Raw genomic sequence first — 24,263 nt, 5'->3', positions numbered from 1 at the left:
TCTTATATCTTACTCTGCTCCTGAGATTGCCATATACGCAGAGATTTCTCATTGGAAAGACACCACCTTTCCTGAGGATGAATCCTGCTGTTTCTTAGTATTATTTTCTGTCTCCTCCTTAAGATGGGCATCTTCTCAAAATTCCCATTCTTCCTGGATAAGCAGCTTTACAGCTGCCACAAATCCAGAATAAATACTACTCTCATACAGCGTGTCACAGAAATGCCTGCCAAGGCCCCATATTAAGATGTACTCCTAAAATAAAGCTGTATTTTCTGGTGTCCCTTTCCTTCTAAACTCAGCTTATTGTAAACACTATCCCCACTCCCTTCTTTAACTGGTCCTCTGGTCAGGCTTTAGTGGCCTTGGTGTAAAATTCAAAATCTATCAGGATTTTAAACAGATGTAAAAGGAAGTCAGTTTTTGAGCCCTCAACTTTGACAGTTCTCCCGATTTATTTGGCTAGATGTGATAGTTAAAGCCACAAAAGAGGGCACTTGAAGAAAATGTTTTGGCCACAGTGATTGCAGTTAGTGCACTTGGAACCTTCAGATGCACAGATGGCAGGTGTCTGTAAGGAGCCACACAATAACCCAGCCCTTAGTGTGGGCCCAAAGGGGGACTGCATCAGGCCTAAAGGAGTTGGATATTGGCAAGTAAAATGTGAGCGAAACAGAAAATGTAGTCCACAACATCAGCTATGCTATTTGTAGTTGTCATGAAATGAGCTGATAGAAATTTCAAAGTGTTGAGTTTTCAGGGTACATGTGTCACACCACGATTCCTGCAGAGATTTGTTTGTTTGTTTCTGTTTGGGTCCGGATACGTGCCAGAATAAAAGCAGTGGTTAGTTGAACTTCGTTTTTAATCCTGAGATGTAGAATTGTTTGGAAATCCCGTTTTTTATTGTGTAGCATTTCCTGCAAGTTGACGCATATGTATTATCTATGAGAAAATTTTAAAATTATTTTGATTTAATATACCTTTGTGCACATTCTTTTTCTCTCTCCATTTAGAGCATTAAATGTATTGTTCTGGGTGTTCAGAAAGTAACATGGCCCTGCAGATTGTCTGATTTTTGTCTTTTCTTAAAAGTTTACTTTAACAAAGCTGTCGTTAGGCATTCTTTTTTTACATTAATTGTGTGTAGATCACATTTTTGTGCCCAATGTCTCTTCAGATACCCTCTCTAACAATTAAAGGAGACTTGAAAATTTAGTTTCACAGAACATGTGCATCTGTCCTGCTCAAGCCTGATCACTTCAAAGATGGTAGGATAATTAGTAGCTAAATGAAACAAACGTGAAGAGGAAGTGGAACAGTGGTAGTTATGTGCCGCATGTGATCACAGAGCTCATGGAGAAGACTGAAGGGGGCAGAATGCATGGATAAACTGGAATAAGGGAGTCAATACTGAGTACCTGGGAATCAACATCAGTGCTGCATGATGAGCAAAGATTGAATGCAATTGATCAGAGAAGGCCCACTGGAGAAGTGAAAATGTTTTATCAGTTACAGATGTGACAGAGTCAATAAGCAGCATCACCTTCTGTAACCTCAAAAGTGGAGGAGGATTAAGCAGAGAACCAAGTAATGAGGAACCATATTTTGTAAAGAAGGTGGCGTCACAATTAACATAGACTACTGTGGGCTCAGAAGCAGGCAGGATTCATTCACAGTTACTTTTTCGATGAGGGCATTTCAATACAGTCTTCTACTGAGACTTTCAGAGAATCTTAATGAAGTACAACCTTCCTTTGGGCATTGTGAGGTCAGTTATATATCTTATCAGTAAATGTACAATGAGTCGGCACCCCCCAAAAGAGCTGGACCTTTGATCAAGAATCTCTAGAGTCGTTCATCCTTTAGTAGTATGCAAAATGGTGTCCAAAATGAAATTATTTAGTAATAACCTTCTATACACCAAAGTTGTGAATTTGTTGTTTGTTTATTTACAAAGGCAGGAAAGTTTTGTTTTGTTTTAAATTTATTTGGGAAGAAATATGTAAACCCTGAAGTCTTGAGCTCCTTTCCCAAGTGGTCTAGACTTCTAGGTATTTTTGAGTGAAGCCATGACTTATCTGGTTGAGGCATAACGATGTTCCAAAGGGAAAAGAGAGCTGAACATGGGTGTGGAATGTTCTGTGTGTCGCTGTATATTCTAATCATTTTTATAGATAGAGTTAAAGATAGGAAGAGACATTCACATATGCCGATTGAAATTATGTTTGGAATTAGACTATTAAAATCAAAATAACATATGTAAGCCTCTTCAACTGTGTTGTAAATTCTAATGGAGGGAACTCATCAAGGGCAAGTATTTTTATGTTGAACCTTGTTTTCTCTGGTGATTAGTGCATTTATTAGAAGATTGACTACTCCTTTTTAAAAAAAATCTTCAACAAAAATTATCTGACAGCCCAAGGAATTCTCAAGTTAAGTTCCATTTCAGTGTTCAGGCAAATCAAATTATTATATTTCCAGATTTCCTCTTCTTTTGCTGCCACTCACAATGAAGGAGAAAAAAGCGTACTCCTTTGATGTGGAGAGAAAAAAAAAAAAAAAGGCAATATATCACTTTCCTGAAAGAACATTTCTCAGTCTCTCATGTGAAAAAGGATTAGCACCTCCAACAAAGGTCCTGTGGATCACAGCATCGGGCAGCAATACCAAGCAGTACTCCTAAGAAGAGGAAAAACTGTATTTGAGCAAGAGTGTTTGTCCTGGCAAACAGAAGCTTTTTAATAACTGCAAATCTGAGATAATGGCATACGCTCCCTAAATCCTTAAGGACCAGACAGCTAGTTTAAATGGAGTGAAGTCAACTTTTGTTTTACAATAGAAGTCTAGTCTCATAAAAATATAGTTTTTTCACTTAATGATTTAGTCTGCCTATCTGTGATTGATAAGGATTGTGCGTATATGGATAAAATCGTTTGGAAGATTCATCTTTGACCCTCTCTTTTACAAAAAAAGTTCCATTATAAGGTCACTTGCTTCCATTTTGCCCTAATAAGTTATTCAATAACCTGCTGAATTAATTTATTAAGATTTTGATTGAATGTTTCTTAGAAGAAAAGAAAACCTGCTCTGAGTTTCCAACACATTAAAGAATCCTTTTACAGTAGATATAAAGAGGCTGTGGGAAGTAAGAAAATGGTAATTCATGTGTGACAGAAAAGCCAAGGAGAAAGTTTATCTGTTAAACAAGATTTGGTTTAAAAGTTTGGTTTTGCTAGACCTTCATTTGTTAGTCCTTTTTTCTGTATTATGCTTTCTAAAACTGAGAAAGTGAAAAGAACCTGATTTAAAGTAAGAAGAATAATAATACCTTGTACTCATGTAGTACTTGAGCCTGTCTAAAATCCTCTCTGCAAGTCCACAGCTTTAAACAGTCTGGATAGCTTTGGCTCTCTACGTTGCTTGATCCTGCTTGAATGGAATTTTCTAAGTGGGAGGGGAGAAGGAGGCTGGTAGTGCTCACAGTATGAGCCCCATCGTAAGGTGTATGATGCCAAACGATCCATCAGAGTTTCAGTCCAAAACCAAAACTTCAGCAGCTCTTACTTTAATGTTAGAAATCAGGGTTTCTTCTTCCACACAGATACCTTATTATAAGAAGGTTTTTATTATTTATCGAATTGGCTTTTTTAGGAACAAATTTTGGTCTTCAGTAGCTCGCCAGTAACCCTCTGACCTTTCAGTAAATATCCAACTAAAGCTTTGAAATTAGGGTATTTAGTGTTTTATGGCCCAGAATAAAAATCTCCAATTCTGTTTCCAAATAGTGTAGCCTCCACACATTTTATTAAGCTCTTGACACATTCAGCCGTGTGTATTTTGTAAAGTTCCTATGGTTATTGTTTTACAATAGCTGCTTGCAAAAGCATTGTAAGGGTTTCAATTAATCAGCCCTTTGTGCGCTTCAGACTATGCAAATTTATCACATCAAACCATTCAGCTGCTCATGGGAAAGCCGTGTAAAAACTGTATTGTCTTCTAGCGCCTCCTCTCATTTAGAGTGATGTTTTAATAAGAAAGCTAATCAAGTTTTCTTATGCATTATTTATCTGTTAACATGTAAGGAAGAGCCGAATTAAAATTATGTCAACCGGGATATGGCAAGTGATGTGATAGATCTGGAAATGATTCAACAACAGAACAAAGCCAATATGATTCAACAGTTTTTGTCTACTCCCCTCCCTCTGGGGATTATTTAAGGTGGTGGTGTGAAAAATAAAAGGAGGTTAATTCGATAGCTGGAAAAGGGGAGGGGAAGAAAGGAATAACCACCTGTGTTAGCCTTAACATTTTGATTTAGAGATTTCGTTTCTGAATGTATAATGGCTCATTGAGATGAGTTTACTCAAAGCAAACCATTTCTTAATAGGAACAGTCAAACTTGAAAGCATTCCTACTGCTTCTTTGGCCCCATTTACCACCATGTTCATCAGCGGTAAACTATTCCCCAATAGATACCTGCAACCCCAGGTCTCGTGCAAGTTATCAGGAGACAGTGTCTTGATGATGTTAAGTGACCTGCACAACCCAGGAAGGAGTCATCTGCTTTTCTGCCTCTCCAGCCAAAGTTAGTGCAACTACAACTGCTCCTTCTATTCATTAAGTTGGTCTCCTTTGCTTTGCTAGTTTGCTTCCTGCTGAGAGTAATTAGGTTTCTTATATAATAATAATTCCTTGTATTTAGATGCAGCCTTTCTTTAAGGACCTTAAAGTACCTCTCAGACATTAGCTCATCTGTTCTTCTAACACAATTGCCTCATGAGATAGGTGCTAATTATTCCCGTTGCAAAGAGCAAACAACTAAGGCTCACCAGAAAGTGGTGCTTCCCCCGCACCCCCAAGGTAACACATCAGTGGAAAAGCATTGAGTCAAATTAAAGTCACCCAATTCCTCGATCGCCTGCTCTACGTAGGTCTAAGAGTCCAAGGGGTGATGAATTCTTTACAGACAGCATTTCACCCACATTTATAAAGCTCACTAATACTGGGCACTGGTTGAGTGTTCATCCCTTACTAAACACGGCTGTCTTCTTGCACTGTGACTGATGGAGAAAATCCACAGCATCATTTCATCATTCAGTGTAAAGAGTGTAAAACTGTGCAGAATAAATAGTCTTGTCCAACGGCTGAGTATCTGCGGAAAGTAAAAGGAGGTAATTTAGACTTTGATTGGGATTATTTCAGCAGACCATTCTGCCAGATGTGCTTCACATCATTTAGAGCATTAGAAAGTGGCAAGCTGAATTGTATAAATGTATACAATATGTTTATGAAGTTTTCAATATTCACTCAGATGACTCGACATAAGCTACTCCGCCTATCTGGAGTTGAGGCCCTGAACCTCTACTTCCCCAGCAGTTGAGGGAAGTGATTCTTTTTCTCTTTCCTCAATCAGAAAAGGAAGAGTAATAATATATATTAACCTCAGAGAGGTAAATTTAATTCAAATGTGATTCCACTTAGAAGGTAGACTTGCTAAATAAAAATGTAAAAATTAAAGCAGACTGTGATATTAAAATGAGAACTGGCCATCAACAAAATTGAAACAATTTACTAATTAGGTCTCAACACATTGAAGTCACATCAAAAACATCTCTTGAATTAGAGATGGCATTACAGTTGTCTTCTGCAGTTGCCATTTGCTTTTCTGTCTTCATATGCTACTAGAATGCATTAATTTTTCTTACTATTTTCTCTTTTCTTACCTTTCTTTTTTTCCTGTTTGAGTTAAGGTAGTCCATTACACAGAGACAGTACACTAAAACCAGTATTTTTTAAAGGCCAAAAATGACTTTTGAATAAGTCAGTTGCTGTTTAGAATTAGGAATACTTTTTAAGCCAGACATGGTGGCTCACACCTCTCATCCCAGCCCTTTGACTTGAGTCCAAGAACTCGAGACCAGCCTGGGCAACATAGTGAGACCTCATCTCTACAAAAATAAAAATAAAAATTAGCTGGACATGGTGGCACACAGCTGGATGTGATAGTCCCAGCTACTAGGGAGGCTGAGGTGGAAGGATCACTTGAGTGAGCCATGATTGCCCACTGCACTCTAGCCTGGGCAAGAGAGTGAGACCCTGTCCAAGAAAAGAAAAAAGAAATATTTTTAAAGACGACCAAATGATTCCTGAGATTAACTCGACTTTTCCTGAGCAAACCCATTCTTAAATGATTACTGTGTTGTTCTGTGAAGCCTTGGAAATAGAAATAACAAATTGGTGTAGGAGCCAGCAGTGTCTGCAGCATGATACAGAGAGCTGTGACAGGGGATGTCATAAGTGCCTCTCCTGAGTGGATCGGCAGTCAGATTTAGACTCCCTAAATTTCTTCCCTTTACAAGTAGACATTAAGATGGATGGTGATGGAATAATATTTTGTTGATTGGGGTATTGGCAGTTCCTTTCTGCTCTAACTTTCTGTGATTCTATTTTTCTTTGTTTCTTACTATCTATTTGCATTTGTTAAAAGTTCTATACTGTAGTCTGTGGTCCAATTCCCATTCGGCCCTCCTGAGTGATTAAATGTTCCTGAGCATGTTAAACTGGTGTATTTGCATTTTATTGCCAGGAGGTTGTGCTGTAAACAATGGGGTTGAGACACCAGCTTGAGCCAGGGGATGAAATTTTATTTTAAAATCTGAAATGCTGTGTAAGCATTTAAGGTATGAATTGGTAATTGTTTCACAACAGCTTCCATTAGATATGGTTTATTTGTAGTCCGTCCTCTTTTCAAGGATCCAGGGGAGTGTTAACACACTGAAGCGCACCGCATATCATTTACATTTTAAACCAGTGTTAAGGGAAAATGACCATAACTTTTAAGACTTCTAAATATTGGAATGGACTTTATGCCTCTGTCCCTGGAGAAAACAGTTTTAATCTTTCATTTGAAAATAAGAAAAGAAACCTTCCTGCTGTGATTAAGGATTTGAATAATTCTGAAACAGAGAAATACTGTTAGAAAAGTCTGGTTCTAAGATTGAGAACTCTCTTTCTACCCCTAATGAATTCAGTAAAATACAAACTTTTAAAAATCATCTGTCTAATTTGAGATTCGAGATCATCAAATTCTGTCTAAATATTTTGTTTTAACTTCTAAGCTCATTATGGTCTCTTTGTGTTAACTTGTATTAAAATCTGTCAGCTATGACTGGTCTCATAAGCACAGTCAGCGGACCAGAATAAGTTAATTATTTACTTGTGTCACTAGTGCTCTTCATCTAATGAAATGCACAGCTGTGTTAGATCTGCAGTTGGATGTGTAGCTTCCATTGTTCCTCAAGTCAGCAGAGGGTAGAAGCCGCAATGATGGAGAGCCCTCAGTTCTTTCTGCTGTTCTGGCTTTCTGTGTCGATTTCATGGATCTTTTATCATTCACTTTCACACAAAACAAACAACACAGGGCTGTCTGCTATGGGAACCATCTTGGCATATAAAAGGGTTTTCAGGGCCTAAAGTAATTTTAAGTCAGCTAAGATTTAATTTTTGACTTACAGGTGCCCTTGGTGCAGATATTGCCAAAGCAGTTCCTGTAATGGAAGGAAAAAGATCCAAAAGCTACTTATGTGTATTTTTTTAACAAAATGTCAGAAGAGGGCTGATAAGAAAACAACTTCCCCAGAAGGAAGCTCTGCACTAAATATTATTAATCAGATTTCAAGCATTTAGAGATTCACATTTCAGTGGAACGAGCACTTTTCTCATTTTAATAACATAATGTTGAATTTGCTTAATTAAATGTGTCAGTTCAAACTGTAAACACAAAATGTAAGTCATCTCTCTCCTTACCTACCCCCAATATAAGTACGTCATGCTTCCTTGGTCAGTTTCTGCACCTCCTGCCCCTCACTCCCACCTTCTCTTGATGGAGGGTGGACAGGCAGCTTCCTCCTGAGCAGACGCCGGCCTCCTTCTGCGAACTGCTGCTTAAGGGGTGCTGAGGTTTCTCTTTGGTTTTGTTTTTTCAGGGGTATAGCTGAACCCTCCATCTCCTCACCAGCCAAAATTCCATTCTCACTTGAGCTGGTCCCAGAACCGGCCCCTTTAGGGATTGCCGTTTTTAACATTTTGTTCACCGCTGAACAATGTTGTTGTCGGTGCACCTAGATTTACAATTTGATCTCTTTCAAAGTAGATTTCCCAGTAGCCCTAGGGTTTTGTCAGATAATTTCAGTGTGGATAAGATGGATTTTTGGAAGGAAGAAAGAAGGGTCACACACTCTGCTTGATTGAAATTCTAACACATTGTAGCTGAATTTGAAATAAAGTGAACTGAATGATTGTTTCTATTCTTCATGTAGGAAAGCATATATTTATAATAAACAATACCATTTTAACCCAAAAGCCAATTTAAACTAACTACATGCTCTAGGATTCAACTCCACAAACTTAATATCCATATTGTGGGCAGCTACAAGAAATCAGAATATTAATCATCAATATTACATAGGCAAATGGCGTTCTTTTTTCTTTTGACTTTAGCTCCTGGTGATTATAACAAATCACAAACTATTAAAATAGTTTGAATAATTACATACAGTCAAATTGAATGAAATATTTGAGAACAATTTCTTTGCAATAGGGGCAGATAGTGGATAACTTTATACACAGAGAAAAGGAATTTTATCTTTTACAACAAATGTAAAAGCGTTTGTTTTCTTAATCCAATGTCACTGTACACTAGTTTTCTGATTCTAAATTATGAAGGTTGTAGTTAACAATCTAAATTCTATTCCTACTCCTCTTCCCAAGAAAAAGAAATCAGAGGAATGAAAAACTATTTAGCAACAAAATCCCCTATAGGTTAGAATAATGTTAAGGGAACTAATTTAAGAGAATATTAGTAGTACATAGAGTTGGTAGATTTTTGTTTTGTTGTTTTCATTCTTAGAATTCCATTTCTAATTCTAGCCTTTTTTTTCCAAGAATGATTTGGCATTTAATTTTCTTGTTCAACTTTACAAGTTCAATCAAAGATCACTTTCCTAATGGGTTGTAAGCTATAGGAATTAAAATTCCTTTGGGCAGTTTAGACTCAGCCAGGGAAGCCCTGGCAAAAATCAGCCAACCCGCCAGAGCACTGCAGCCTATATATAGGTAAACCTGTTAGCACATCAGCCACACACAGGTACTTCTTGTTAACTGTTTTTTAAAACCACATTGTAAGCACACCCCTCATCCAATCATTTCTGTGTTCGGGGTCAGAGAACTTGGATTTGTTTAACTTGGGTGCAGAACCCAGCAGATCACAAACTAGCTGATAAGGAGCAAAACTGCTGCTGACTTAAAGCTTCAGGGATGGCCACAGGCCTGGGGTCCAGTGAAGCCGCTGTTCTTCAGTCTCTGTGGCACAGGAGGGTGGGCAGGCAGCCTGACAGCACCATTGTGTGCCATGCCAGCAGCACAGTCCACCGGCTGCAGTGCCTTTCGCAAGGAGAGTCGTTTTTGAACTGTTTGTCCAGCGGGATTGTTGAAAATTGCTTTTGTTACTCTTGGTAGAGGCCATGAGGAAGATTTTAGAGCAGTGGAAATAGAAATAGCAGCGGGGAAAACCCAATTAAGTACTGTATTCTTCCTTTCTGCCGATTTGCTTTATGTGGCATGAAATCTTCTCTCCCCCAGGTGTTTGTGGCTTGATTGTCCCTCAGGAAGACATGCCATTTTGTGATTCTGGCATCTGTCCGGATATCATCATGAACCCACACGGCTTCCCATCACGAATGACGGTCAGTGACCTGTAGGTTTTTCAGAGGCACTGCCTTTAAGGAAGAAGCAGGCAGTTAGTTTAGTTAGAATGGAGGTGACAAGGACTCTGAAGCTGTTTTTTCAGGTAGAGCTCTTTTGCCACTTGCCAGATAAACAGGCTTCCAGCCCCTGATGATTCTGGGCCACTCTCCTGTACAGAAAGAATGAGGAGCATGTCTGTACCTCCCTTTGAGAGTGGAGTCTTCTGAGGGATGAATTTGCCCCTCAGCAAAAGAGAACTCCTTGTATTGAACCTAAATGGATCTCCCTTTCAGTGATTATTTTTGGTGATCCTGGCTCCACCTCTTACCAGCTGTGTGGCCTTGGACAAGTTGCTTATCCTCCCCATCCTTCAGTTTCTTCATCTGTAAAATGAAGAAATATAGGACCTATCTCATAGGGTATTGAGAGTCATAAAATTAGATCACACATGTCAAGCTTAAATACTGCTTCTGTTAATTTATCACTGTTATTAATAGTGGTCGTGGGGAAATAAGCTGGAGATAAATAAGCAGAGAGAGTGCTTGTGCCACAGGGAGGTGCTCACTTAATTTGTTCACATCCCACAGGTGGGGAAGCTCATTGAGCTGCTGGCTGGCAAGGCTGGTGTGCTGGACGGCAGATTCCACTACGGCACTGCGTTTGGAGGCAGTAAAGTGAAGGATGTGTGTGAGGACCTCGTTCGCCATGGTTATAACTACTTGGGGAAAGACTATGTTACCTCGGGCATCACAGGGTAAGCATGCGATTGAGCTATTTTAAAGAAAAAGAATGGTTTTACTAGGATAGGGGAGACAAAGCTTTCAGGTGTGCCCTATTAAGTATACTTTCAGGCACACTTGTACAGCCCGTGGGCGGCGTGTGGCCCAGGATAGCTTTGAATGTGTCTGACACAAATTTGTAAACTTTGTTTAAAAACATTATAAGAGTTTTTCATGATTTAAAGAAAATTTTAGCTCACCAGCTATCGTTAGTGTTAGTGTATTTTATGTGTGGCCCAAGACAGTTCTTCTTCCAGTATGTCCCAGGGAAGCCAAAAGATCGGACACCCCATCTTAAAGTGTAAGCGTTAAAGCTATGTGCCTTGAGCTTTATTTTTTTAAGAAACTGAATACCAGAAAATCTCAATTTAGAAAACTAACAATTGTGGAGTGCTGTTTGTACTACTAAGATTATAATTTAGAAAGTAGAAACGATTTTTGGGAGGCTAAGGCAGGTGGATCGCCCAGGAGTTTGAGACTAGCCTGGGCAATGTAGTGAGACTTCATCGCAAAAAAATAAAGTAGAAAAGATTTAATTTACCATAATATGATTTCTACCCTATGCCTACTTGTAAGGAACATATCAATTACATATAATACAAAGTTTTCCTTTAACTCTTGAACTTTCCCTGCATTTATGTGATGAGTATCAGAATAATAAATGCTTTGACAGGTAGACCAAGGCCTAACATTTGTGCATGTGTTCACTAAAGATGTACTAAGCACCTATCTAATATGTGCTAGGCACTGAGTATATACCAATAAATATAGTAGACAGGTCCCAGTTCTATGGAGCTGACCATTTAGGTGTGTTGCTAGACATTAAAAAATAACAGACACAAGGTAACTTCTCAGTAGGGCCTACTGTGACCATCTTATTGAAAACTATAACCCCGTACTGCCCATTTGCTGCTTTATTTTCCCTGTAGCACTCACCATTTTCAAATACACTACATAATAATACTATTGCCTGTCTCCCCAACTAGAACGTAACCTCCATGAAAGCAGAGCTGGTCTGTTTTGTTTACTATTCTATTTCCAGGGCATAGCACAGGGCCTGACATACAGCAGGCACTCCATAAACATTTATTGAAAAAAGGAATTCAGACAAATAAATACAAGTACATATAGCTCTCACCAAAATGGAGACAGAGTGGGTGAGAAGGCCCCTGTGAGGAGCTGGATATGATATTTCAGCTGAGAGATAAAGGGTGAGAAGGATAGGGCATTCGAAGAATGTTTGATGGACAGGAAAAGTTATGTTTAACACTTTGCTAGGGAAAGAGCTTGGTAAGTTCAGGGAACAGGAAGAGGCCAGCCTGGCTGCAGTGCAGTGAAGAGGCAGTGCTGGCGGCCCGAGGTGAGGGTGGAGGGGAGGAAGAGCCAGGCAACCAGGCTTGGGAGCTTGTGTTAACCTGTGAGAAGCAGATCCCTGCAATGATCATGAATGACAAGGTTCTGAAGCTGGAATCACCGTGGTTTTAAAGGATCAAATTAGTTGCCTAAATTAAGACACACTTATGTATTTTATGCCAGATAAAACTCCAGGACCTAGTGTTTATAGTGTTCTTCTAGGTGTTGTTTTTTGTTTGGTTGGTTTTGGGGGTTTTTTGGGTTTTTTTGGGGGGGGGGGTGGTTTGAGATAGAGCTTCACTCTTGTTGCCCAGGCTGGAGTGCAATGCCATTGTCTCAGCTCACCGCAACCTCTGCTTCCCTGAGGGGTTCAAGCGATTCTCCTGCCTCAGCCTCCCGAGTAGTTGGGACTACAGGCACGCACCACCATGCCTGGCTAATTTTTTGTATTTTGAGTAGAGATGAGGTTTTGCCAAGTCGGCCAGGCTGGTCTTGAACTCCTTACCTCAAGTGATCCACCCACCTTGGCCTCCCAAAGTGCTGGGATTACAAGCGTGAGCCACTGTGCCCTGGGGTTTTAAACTACTTGAACACTAGTGAAACTCAGCATGGAAGCATGTATGAGAACAGAGCTTGATTTTAGTGCTGTAGATAGACTCTCCAGATGTGATTGAAATGGTTGGAGTGCTTTTAAAAATTGCCTGTTAAGACTATAATAATATGGATTTCTTAGGTGTATCATTCCTGAGATGTTATAGAAAATCACATTACAGGAAAAGACCAATGGACCATTTCAGAAATGGTTCAATAAAATAATTGTGACCATTTCAGAAAACATAGTTGTCATTGCTAAATTCATTAACCTTCTCTTCACTTCTCCACCCAGAAATAAGGCACATGTTTGGCCATATGTTGACCAGAAAGTGCAAAACCATAGGATCAATTTGGTGGACCTTCATGAACATAATTTGTACTGAAAGAATTGGATGGGTTATATCCTGCTTGCCATAGATAATGGTTAGTCTATATCCCAGTCCACACTGCCTTCCCGTATGCCCCCAGCCAGAGTTTTCATTTCTTTGCCATTTATTTCAGTGACAAAATCTGAGAAGCACTGTTTAGTTAAAAATTCCCGAGGGCATTTAAACATATCACCACCAGCTTTCACCTTTTGTTCATTCTTGAACATAGGTAGGAGGAAAAATTGCATATGGCTTTACTCTATGGATGATGGAATAGCATTGAGTAACTGAGTGTCATAAATTCTACCATGAGCAACCCTACCATTGAGGAATAGAATAATTCACTGTTAGAGCTGGAAAGAATCTTGTTTTGACCGCCTTCTTGTACAACTAAGAATGCTCAGCTAGAGAGGTCGTGTAATTACTGTGTGACAAAACTGAGACAAGGACAGGGTTTCTTGATACCCTCTCCATTGTGCCTTCCACTCTATTCTGTGTCTTCCAAGAACCAGGTTGTGCTGAAGTCAGCAGAATGGCCTGATGACTGCAAAAGCCCTGGCTTAGGATGCTGAGAATGTGATCAGGGACATGGAGCAAGCAGGGGCCAAGCTTTTTCTTTGCCTCTCTGCTGTGTCTGTTGTTTCCTTTGCTTTTTCTACTTTTACATCATGCTGTAGCCCAGAGTTTACTTGTTCCAAATCAGACCAGTGTTGCAGGGAGAGCCCTGGATTTGAATCCCCACTGCACTACTCACCAGCTCTTACCTGACCTCTCAGGCTGTCTGTGTCCATTTCTTCATCTTCAAAATAGAGGTGACAGTTCTTCCTCCCCGGATCATTGTATGGATTAAGTAGTGCATGGTAGATGCTTCCTTCCCTTTGAAGAAGGAAGTTTGAGGCAGTTAAAAAAATTTTTTTAAGACGTCAGTGCTCTGGTTGTTCTTGCTCCAAACTAATGAGAAAAGGTTTCTTCTGTCAAAGTACATGTGTATTCACCCTCTTCTTAAACTCTTATTACAGCCTTTCTAAAGATTCATTGAATCAGTTATGTAATAGACATTTTTTGAGTACGAGTTGCATGCCAGGCAGGGTCACAGGTGCTGGAGCCACCGTGACAAAGGAGACAAAGTGCTTATCCTTGCAGAGTTACTTCTTGTGGGGAAGACAGGCAATAATCTGAGAGATAATAAATGTACACCACGGTATCAAAAGGGGGAAGTGCACCAAAGGGTCAGGTTGAGACGGGGCCGGAGTGGCGATGTCAGGTGGGAGGAGAACTTCTTCAGATATTCAGGGAAAGTCTCTCTGAGCAGGTGAAATGTCTGACAGAGCCATGTGAGTACCTGGTGGGAGAGTGTTTCAGGCAAAGGAAACAGTAAGTCAGAGGCCCCAAGAGAGGAACAGGCTTGCTCCATTTGAGGAGTAATGAAGAGGCCAGTGTTGCTGGAGTAGCGTGGTGAGTGTCGGGACACGGGAATAGGAATAGTGAGGTGTGCAGGAACTGGAGTATGTCTCACCATAGGGCCGTAATATAGAATGTTGGCAGTACAGATTCCGAGTATGATAGGAAGCCATTGGTGAGTTGAGGACAGAAGAATGACCTATTGTGATTTACATTTTAGAAAGAGTCCCCTGACTTTTTATGCAAAGAATAGATTGTTGAGGGATTAGAGTGGAAGCAGGGAGATTAAATAGAAGATTGTCTGTGGCAGCCCAAGCAAGAAGGGATGGTGGCCTGACCAGGTCACCATGAAGGAGGGATCATCCCATACACACTGTTTCCCAACCTGTTTAAGTGTCTATTTCTTTGTAAAACCATTTATCTTTGAATATAGCTATGGTACTTTTCATATTTTTAGAACTAGTCTTTTCATTCACTACAGACTGAAAATCGTTCTTATCCAGTCAGTCATAAATGAGTAAGGACCTGCCAGTGATGGGTCCAAAGGCTGTCTCTTGTTAGCCCAAACTTAGTTTCTTAACCCACAACACTTGATCTTTCTTTCAGTGAGCCCTTAGAAGCATACATATATTTTGGCCCCGTGTACTATCAGAAGCTGAAACACATGGTGCTGGATAAAATGCATGCCCGGGCCCGGGGCCCACGAGCTGTCCTTACCAGGTAAGAGAAAAGTACTTACAAAAAGAATTGATAATGCAGTCAAGCCCACCTTGTATTTTCCAGATATGGCAAAAAGCAGACTCAACAAAGTTTCTATTTTCCTGAGATGTCAAAATTTGGCAAGTTTGACTTTAAGAAAATCATATATGTATGATTAACATGAAAAAGTAGCAGCCAATTAAAAAATAGTTCACAAGTGCAAGAGCAAACCCACCATAGGTCTTGCCAGTGGACTCCTAACACAACTATTCACTGTGTAAATGTCTGCAAATATGGTCCTATTTATAAAGGTTCATATAAGAAGATGTGTATGTATATACCCACATATACATTGATATGCCCCTGTGTACACAGAAGACACATGCATACATTATTCGTTAGCATAAACCACAATTGGAGTTTTTTAAAACTAATGTTACTGAAACATAAGGCACCTCCACTTGCAGACTTATTTGAGTAAGCTAGAGGAGGTTAGGGGCCACCTGCACCCCATACAGGTATACCCTCGATCCCAAGCACAGTGTCTGTGTGTTAATGAATGGATAAATTTCTTGGGAAAGAGAATTACAGCTACTAAGTTTCACATGTTCTTAGTGCTATTTTTTCCAGTTGGAAATGCATAGTCGAGGGCAGTGGTTCTCAGCCAGGGATGATTTTGCCTCTCAGGGGACATTTAACAACATCTGGAAACATTTTCAGATGTCCCAACTTGGGGTTGGGGAAGTAGCTACTGGCATCTAGTAGGGAGAGGCCAGGGATGCTATAGGGACAGCCCCCCACAACAAAGAGTCACCCAGCTCAGTATGTCAGCAGTGCCAAAGTTGAGGAACCCTGGGCTAAGGGAGGGAACCCAGGCCTTGGAGTCAGATGGACAAGGCTATGCTCTCATCTCCACCTTTTCGTTCCATCACAAGCCTTGGACAGATCACTGATGACCACTGTCTGATGAAATGCTCAGCTTCAGCATTTCTCATATTTAAAGTGGAGACAATATACCTACTTAACAGGTGCCAGTGAATGTCGAGAGTGTGAATACAGAATGTATACAATGCCCATCCACAGGTGGCATCAGCAAGCATCTGGTTCCCTCCCCACTTTCACTGAGCACAGCCTGGATGTAACAATGTGGAGAGGGGGCAAGGATGAGGCAGCTCATGCTGGAGGTTTTATTTTTTTTTTAAACCAAGGGAGAGGTGTAGATGACTCAACTCCTTGACCATTTAAAACTGAGCACTTGCACATGTCTGTTGAAATGATAGACATATGTGGGCTTAAAACTGCAAAGAGGGAGGAGAAGTTGAGATTCTCAAGACGATAATCACTTCAGCAATGGGACCTTCATTGGGTTAGATGTGTTTCTCCCCTAAATGCTGTCCCCTCCTAAACTTCCATTTCAGTTACAAGATCCAAAAACTATTTCAGAGTAACATAAATGTCAAAGCAGTTATTTCCTATATTTTGCTTTGTTGTGTAGAAAAAGTTATTACTTTGGTATTACTTTTGTGCCTTCCATATGAAGACTGCCTCGAGTGCATTTGTCTGTAGTCAGTTATCTTAGTTGGTTAAAATCCAAGTATTGGATTCTGTCCACATGTGGTCTGTTTACCTTTACCTTGTTCACTGACCTCAGGTGGAGGGAGCAACTACCCATGCATGTTTCTACGGGCAGATAAAAATGTATCAATGTGCTCAGTTATGAAGTTTCCACTATAATGTGTTTATTTAGCCCTATTTGTAAGTTATTCATGTGCATATTTCCTTCCAACAAGTGTTCTACAACTTCTTTGATTTCACATTGAAACTTAAAATCACAACAATTCTAAAAATCGTAAAAGTTTGGTATGTGTTGGCATACCCTGTGTTCACCTTCTTAATTCTTTGGGAGATGGCAGCAACAACAAAGATTAAAAGATGCGGCCGGGCGCGGTGGCTCAAGCCTGTAATCCCAGCACTTTGGGAGGCCGAGACGGGCGGATCACAAGGTCAGGAGATCGAGACCATCCTGGCTAACACGGTGAAACCCCATCTCTACTAAAAATACAAAAACTAGCCGGGCGAGGTGGCGGGCGCCTGTAGTCCCAGCTACTTAGGAGGCTGAGGCAGGAGAATGGCGTAAACCCGGGAGGTGGAGCTTGCAGTGAGCTGAGATCCGGCCACTGCACTCCAGCCTGGGAGACAGAGCCAGACTCCGTCTGAAAAAAAAAAAAAAAAAAAAAGATGCTATGGAATACAGCAAACAAGGGGTGCATGGTCACCCCTGCTCACAGATTACCTTTAAGAAGCCTGCCAGGGAGCTTGCTTTTTTTTTCCCCAAATAATTTGTGTGATCCATACCTACATGGGGTTACCTAAATTGTTCACATCCCCCTGATTTTACCTATATCTCTGGGTCCTGGATTCTGAACCTTTTAAAGTATTCTCAAGCCCAGCATATACACAAACCACAGGGAATCCATTCAAGAGGCTAACAGCTCTGGCTGCAACTACTGGAGGATCCAGGTTCCCCACCACCTCCCCCCCACCGGCTGTTCTGCTTAGTTTTTCTGCTTTTAAATAATAGAATACTGAGATATCTTTGAAAATACTCAAAGACATTGTTTCCTGATTTGAAAACTCTGCTAAGTTCTAATAATAATGATAGTGATGGTAATAGTAATGGTGTTTTCTGTGATTATATATTAATACGTTATTATATCATATGATATTATGTAATTATATATTAATTTCATTTAACCATAACAACCATCAGTATTACATCTTTTCTCAATTGAGGCTGTTTGGGATAGGTGTGCTTATGCACTTTTACAGATGAGGCTGAGTAGCATGTTCAAGGCCACTGTCCAGTTACTGATTTGGATCCAGGTGAGCCCTGCTCCAAAGCCTCGCGCTCTCTGCCAGCACGTGATGCTGCTTCTTTGTTTGTTTAACAGAATAATAACACATTTGTCTAATAACTTGTTTCAAAGGCAACCCACTGAAGGACGGTCTCGTGATGGTGGCTTGCGTCTTGGGGAAATGGAACGTGACTGTTTAATCGGTTATGGAGCCAGTATGCTTTTGCTAGAGAGACTAATGATTTCAAGTGATGCCTTTGAGGTTGATGTCTGTGGGCAGTGTGGACTTCTGGGGTATTCTGGCTGGTAAGTGGATACCATATGTCTCTCATACCACACCTCTTGCCTCTTAAATCACAGCTCAAGAATTGACCCTGGATCCTATCCGCATATTCTCCAGCCTCTGTCTGTGATCACTAACATACCCTCCCTCATGCATGTATTCCTGTCATTGGGGATACTCTGTGTACATGTCTCATTTGTCTGCATCATGATCTACTTCCTACACAGCTAGAGGCTCAGCTCCCAAGGAGTACAAACTTTATCTTCTTTTAAATATTATCTCAGGTACTTTTTATAACACTATTTGCCTGTGAAAATCCTAGCAGATGCATTGTTGGATGTTAGAATCACCGTGTGTTAAAGAAACCTCTTTAGGGAAGATTACATCGAATGCTTTCATTTGTAGCTTCAGACCCAAAGAGCCAGGGATGCTGCCCCAGGTCTTATAGCAAATTGGTGACAGAGCCAAGAGCCAAGACCAAGACGACCTAGTACCCTGCCCCCTTGTCTGTACTCTCTCTGCCAAGGCTAGCGGCTTCACACTTGTACGGTAGATTCTGTGAGGGCAGAAACCGGGTCTGTCTCAGTAATTTATTCAGCAAACATTTAGTAAGTGTCTGCCAAGTGTCAGACACTGTTCTAGGCCCCAGAAATGCAGCAGTGAACAAGACAGATGATGGCTGCTCCCAAGGAGCTTATCTTCTACTTTATTCTCATTGCATCCTGTCATGTTTACCCTCATTTCTCCAGCCTGGGACCTGATAGATGCTTCATAAAAAAATACTGGTTGAATGATACCCTGCATTTGTAGGATTGCCAATAAGTAAATCATGTCATTTGTAAAGTTTATAATTTCTGTGTAGAGTTTGGTACACAAAGGTCACCTTAAAAGATGACGCTAGATTTTTTTTTCTGTGCAGTTGCACCACCTTTCCTATTTGTAATGATTCCACTCTGTCGCCAAAGAACAAAAAGCTCGCTTAGGGTTATTCCTAAAACACTCCTGTAGGCAAGAGAATCCATAGTTCCCCAGAAGCGAGGGGTTTTTTATTTTGTTTTTGTTTTTTTTTTTGTTTCGAGACAGAGAGTCTCACTCTGTCACCCAGGCTGGAGTGCAATGGTGTGATCTCGGCTCACTGCAGCCTCAACCTCCCAGGCTCAAGCGATCCTCTCACCTCAGTCCCCTGAGTAGCTGGGACTACAGGCTCACACCACCACGCCTGACTAACTTTTGTACGTTTTATAGAGGCAGGGTTTCACCATGTTGCCCAGCTTGTCTCAAACTCCTGGGCTCAAGTGATCCCTCCCACAGTGCTGGGATTTACAGGCATGAGCCACCACTCCCAGCCAAAAGTGAGTTCTTTACTTAACTTTTCAATCAGAGGCAAGGTCCAACAAGATCTAAGGCAGAAGCTACAGAGCTTCCAGCCTCACCCCCTCATTGCCCCTCACCTGCCCTCCCTAGAGTGCCTTTTCTCTAGATAGGGGCCATCCCCAAGATATAGTTAGGCCCAAATAACATTCATTGCCGGATTTGAGGAATTTGTGGGCCACCTTTTCCCCATTGAGTCCCCACCGTAGTTTCCTTCCAGACAGAGTCTCAACGTCTTGCCATCCTGAGCTACTAATTTCTAAGTTGAAAAAAGCCAATCACAAGTTGAACAAGTGGGCTTCTTAGAACACAGTGTATCCCTTGCCAGATAAATGTCGAAACCTTTTAGCCAGTTATTTCATGATTTTGGTGTAGAAGACTCTTTGTCTGTGAAGAGATCATTTCACTTTAAAAACTAACAGAAGAGGTGGCCATTTGCAGTTCATCTTTCATAAGGTTACAGAGAAGAAGTGACATGATTCCAAGGATAAGCCTAACTGTTTCTTATATGAATGAGATGAGGGTTTGCTTCAGTCCTGAGATGTTTGTTTGTCTTTTGAAATGCATATTGAGCTTGCTTTTTATAGTCTGCGCTGTGCAACCAAAAAGAAAAAAAAGAAAAGAAATCATGTAATAGGAAGATGCCTGAGTCTTCGTTCCACTATGCTTAAATCTTCAAATCTGACACAAGCGTTTTTAAATAATTTACTTCGAAAGGATGGTACAGAAGAATCATGTTATTGAAAATAGAGGTCATGGAACTTCAAAAAGAGTTTCCTTTTCTTTTCCTCCCCCTTGCATTCTTCCTCCCTCTTCCCACCCCCAAAGAAAAAAGAAAACAGTCAACCCAATTCACTTATGCACTTTGAGAACCTTCCCCTCTCTGCCACTGGTTACCCAGGGAAGGTAATGTAAGCAAGAAGACCTGTAAGCAGTGATTGATCCTCAACATTATTCTGCTAAATGTGTATCTTCTTTCCTGCTTCATTTCTGTCTCATTTAGAGAGCATCTGATGGCAGTGTCTGATTTTGAAGCGTATGTGTTCAGTGTGCATTGTATTTGAAATCCTTTGAAAGAGAACTAAATCAGGTTATACACTTTGAGGGTCTTTACTGTAATTAAACAGACCTCAATATATACCGTATGTCTGATTTTGAGTGGCCTACTTATACCCTTGTTGCCAACAGAAAAAAATCCTAATCCATTCTAGTAGTCTAGCCGCCGCCTCGGGTGCTGCTTTCTGGCTGAGAAGCATAATGATGCTGTCATTTTTCCCATCATTACCTGATCATATGTGCTGGGTTGAGTGGGAGGGAGCATGGGCGTCGTTGGAGGAAGTTGCTCTTTAATGAGCGGCACAATGGAGGCTGGGTAATTAGAGCAGTTCGGAACCTTGAAACTGGCCTTTTGTCAGGGATTTGCACATTAGTGAGGCATTGCTATGGGGATGTTTACAGCATGACTGTTGTTCTACAGAAGACACTAAGGGTATAAGTCACAAAAGCGAGGTCCAAAAGGAAGACTTCAGGAAAAAGAAAATCCCTGTTAAGATAATTAGCTCATAGAGGATGTTTCACTGGACAGTCATTTCTCATGTGAAGCCACAGCCTCTCCTTTTTGCTACCTTTGCCCTAAAAAAATCCGTTCATTTTATTGTTGTTCAGGTCAAGTTTCTACCTTTGCAAATTGTTCAGATACAAGGTAAGGTAAGGTTTTATACACAGACATGCACACTGGAACATTTTAAATGATGGAGAAATATTTAATAATAGAGAAGATTAAAGGGCTTTTTGGAATATGAATCAGTACATATGGAAATGTAAAATAGATTAGCTTGGATTGGAGTCATTGGGTAATGTACTAGTCAGAAGAAAAAGAGAAAAGTTACCCCTGTTAAATCCATTTCCCCAATTTAATGAAAGCATGAACATGATTCCTAGATAGATTACATCAACCCAAGCACATTAAAAAGATAATTTTAAAACTCAAATGTATTAAATAGGTCTTTAATCTTTTAAGAAAAAGTAACTCACCAAGTTTATATTTGTACTGTTGACGGATCAAATACAGGTTAAGCACCCTGCGTCACCTCGTCATAGCATCAATTGTGCATTTGTGAGGGTTAGTCTTCTCTCATTCTCCTCCTCAGGAAACTGTCTGCATAGTTACCACCGCCGCGTGCACATTCTGAGCCTCAGTGCTTGCTTTTCTTTTCTGAAATAATACAAGCTTTATTTTACTGATTGCAAAAATGATCCCTGCTCATTGTAAAACATTCAAAAGTTACCACAAATATAAAGCGAGTCACATGAATTCCCACCACCCAGAGATGACCACTGTTAACATTTTGCTGACTCTTTCAAGATTCTGATAAGAGAAGAAAGATACAAATATACACACAAAAAATTTAAAATTTTACATATGATTTTGGGGGCTCCATACACTTACAAAACCTGTTTGAGGGCCCCCTTGGGACCATGCTGATTAACAAACTGCTTTTTTCACTTCACAGTTTGTCCTGGACACCTTCCATTTCAATAAATGTGATGGCTTCACAGTCTTCTTCTATGTGAATGTCCCAGTGGACATGTGCATAGTCTCACATTCTGCTGTTATAAATAGTGTGGCTGTCAACATTCTTGTACACATCCCTTTGTCACTTTTGGGATTACAGAATCAAAGAATATGCACATTTACATTTTTACACACACTGTCTTACTGCCCTCCAGAATGGCCAATCCTTTGTTCACTAAGGAATCCTCCTCCAGTTCCTGGTCAGCACCAGATCTTCCAAGCCTCAGTTGCTATTCTTCTTGGACTCATTTTCCTCGTTAACTGTGAGGACCTAGTTTTCTACCTGTTAAGAGTCAGGATTTGTACTAGATACCTACTGTCCCAGCTGCTGCAGACCCTTGAGGAGTAGAGCAAGGTCCTATTTTGATCTGAAACCTGAAAGAATAATTCACTTTCTCCCCAGGGACCCTTCTACAGTTGTAGCCATTGATTAAGAAGTAAGTTCGGTTTACCAGCTCTTCCGGAAAGAAGAGAAAATAAAGTCCTAATTGGAATATGAGGCAAATTGGTTAGGAACATGGGCTGTTGTTGTTAGGGTTAAGTGGGAATATATATGCACATACGCACATACATACATTTCTTAATTTCACACGAGGGACAACATGTTGTAAGTATAGTACCTTCCAACACTCACAGAAATAACCAAGCCTGAAGAGCACTAGAAAAGTTACCATTTGATTGAATACCACTGTCCTATTCAGAAGTCTTGTCTTTTCCATCAGACTTTATGTATCTCAATGACAGAAACCAAGTTATAATTGTTGAGCACCTTGCCTAGAATATGCTGCGTGTATAGTAGATGCTTATCAAATACATGGAAATTGATTGAATTAGTTTAAAACTCCTTAAACAATGAAAAAAATTAAATTTGGGTAAATTTCCCAATGGTTCAGATTTCTGGAGCTCTTTCAAAACAAGTATATAGGCAGATGTTTTACATTTTAAGGAGAAAGGGCTAGATGTGTGGTAACAACTGACTCAACTTGCATGCTTTAAACACTGGAGGGAATGGTGTTTGTTTCATTTTTTCTTTTGCTGCCTTGGATGTTTCTTTTTTTCTGGGCACATATGTACTTATAGTGCAACTGAACACTTAGGAACAGAAAGATAATTTGATAGAATGATAATAGAACTTTATAGAGACCGTTTTCACTTCCTGCGTGGAGGCCTTTGTTTCCGAGTTGCTGTCTAACACTTGCTGACTTGGGTTTCAGGTGCCATTACTGCAAGTCATCCTGCCACGTGTCTTCCCTCCGTATTCCATATGCCTGCAAGCTGCTCTTCCAGGAACTACAGTCTATGAACATTATCCCCAGGTTAAAACTGTCCAAGTACAATGAATGAGGATAGAAAAAAATGATTATTAAAGAGAACAAGCGATACATCCAATACAATGGAAAGCAGAAGGGATTTAGGACTACTACTCCTCCTGTGAAGAATTCCCTTGCGTATTCTGTCACTAAAACAAACAAACAAAAAAAAAAAATGGAGAGGCTTTTGATATACTACAAGACTGGCTAAACAACCTTGATCAGTGAGCCTTGAGCCATGGGAGAGATGCTGACCATGTGGACTGCAAGGCAGCTTGATTCACAGATGGATGTGACCTATAGGAGAAATCAACCATTACTTATGTGCTGATATCTTGACATTCACTCATTAGAAGACCTTACTCCTTCAAGAGAATGTTTGGGGTTAAATTTACCATATCCTCTGGCTAACGATGTTCAGGGTTCTTCTGGAAACTTGGAAGATATAAAGAATCCGTTTGGTCAGCCTGGCTTTTGTGGCTGGCTCTGATAAATTTTCCCAACAATTAAATCTTGACTTTATACACCCAAACTTTGTAATTTTAGTCTTGGTGAAATATAATGAATTTGTTCCTACCTTGTCAAGCAAGAATGTCATCTTCCCTTATGGACTCAATTGCTATTATTTTGAACCTCCATGATCGTACCATGCAACAATATTCATTAAATATCTGAATCTAACCCCGTAGCTGCTTTGTCATACTCTGTCCCTTCCATACCTGCCAGGATGCTAGCTGTCCATTTTCTTTTTAATCTGACAGGCTTCCTTACTCATTTCTAATTTGTTTTCAACTGCTGCCCTGAAGCCAAACATTTGTGTTAAGAATTGTTTGTAAAATCAGGGTCAGAAATGCTTTGAGTCATGGCCTAAGGCTTCATTCCCAGCATGTCACACTGAAGATGTTCCACAGAATATTAATAGGTATCA

The 24,263-nt window shown here is 40.3% G+C and overlaps 1 protein-coding gene across 3 annotated transcripts in view; it reads left to right on the top strand.

Moving 5' to 3' along the window:
* POLR3B (RNA polymerase III subunit B) overlaps positions 1-24,016 on the top strand; it is a 144,666-nt gene extending 120,650 nt beyond the window's left edge. Inside the window, exons 24-28 of one of the 3 annotated variants that reach the window (XM_033220786.1) lie at positions 9,643-9,746; positions 10,335-10,501; positions 14,849-14,962; positions 17,929-18,102; positions 23,240-24,016. In XM_033220786.1, the coding sequence (XP_033076677.1) occupies positions 9,643-9,746; positions 10,335-10,501; positions 14,849-14,962; positions 17,929-18,102; positions 23,240-23,369 (689 nt within the window). In that variant the 3' untranslated portion in view covers positions 23,370-24,016. Of the gene's footprint in view, positions 1-7,517; positions 7,662-9,642; positions 9,747-10,334; positions 10,502-14,848; positions 14,963-17,928; positions 18,103-23,239 lie in introns of those variants that run through there. The other 2 variants (XM_033220787.1, XM_033220788.1) reach the window with 2 other exon arrangements.
* Positions 24,017-24,263: the final 247 nt, after the last annotated feature.

This window comes from Trachypithecus francoisi, unplaced genomic scaffold, assembly GCF_009764315.1.
Source record: "Trachypithecus francoisi isolate TF-2019V2 unplaced genomic scaffold, Tfra_2.0 Lachesis_group11, whole genome shotgun sequence".
Taxonomy (NCBI): Eukaryota; Metazoa; Chordata; class Mammalia; order Primates; family Cercopithecidae; genus Trachypithecus; species Trachypithecus francoisi.
This window is presented reverse-complemented; position numbering and strand designations above follow the sequence as displayed.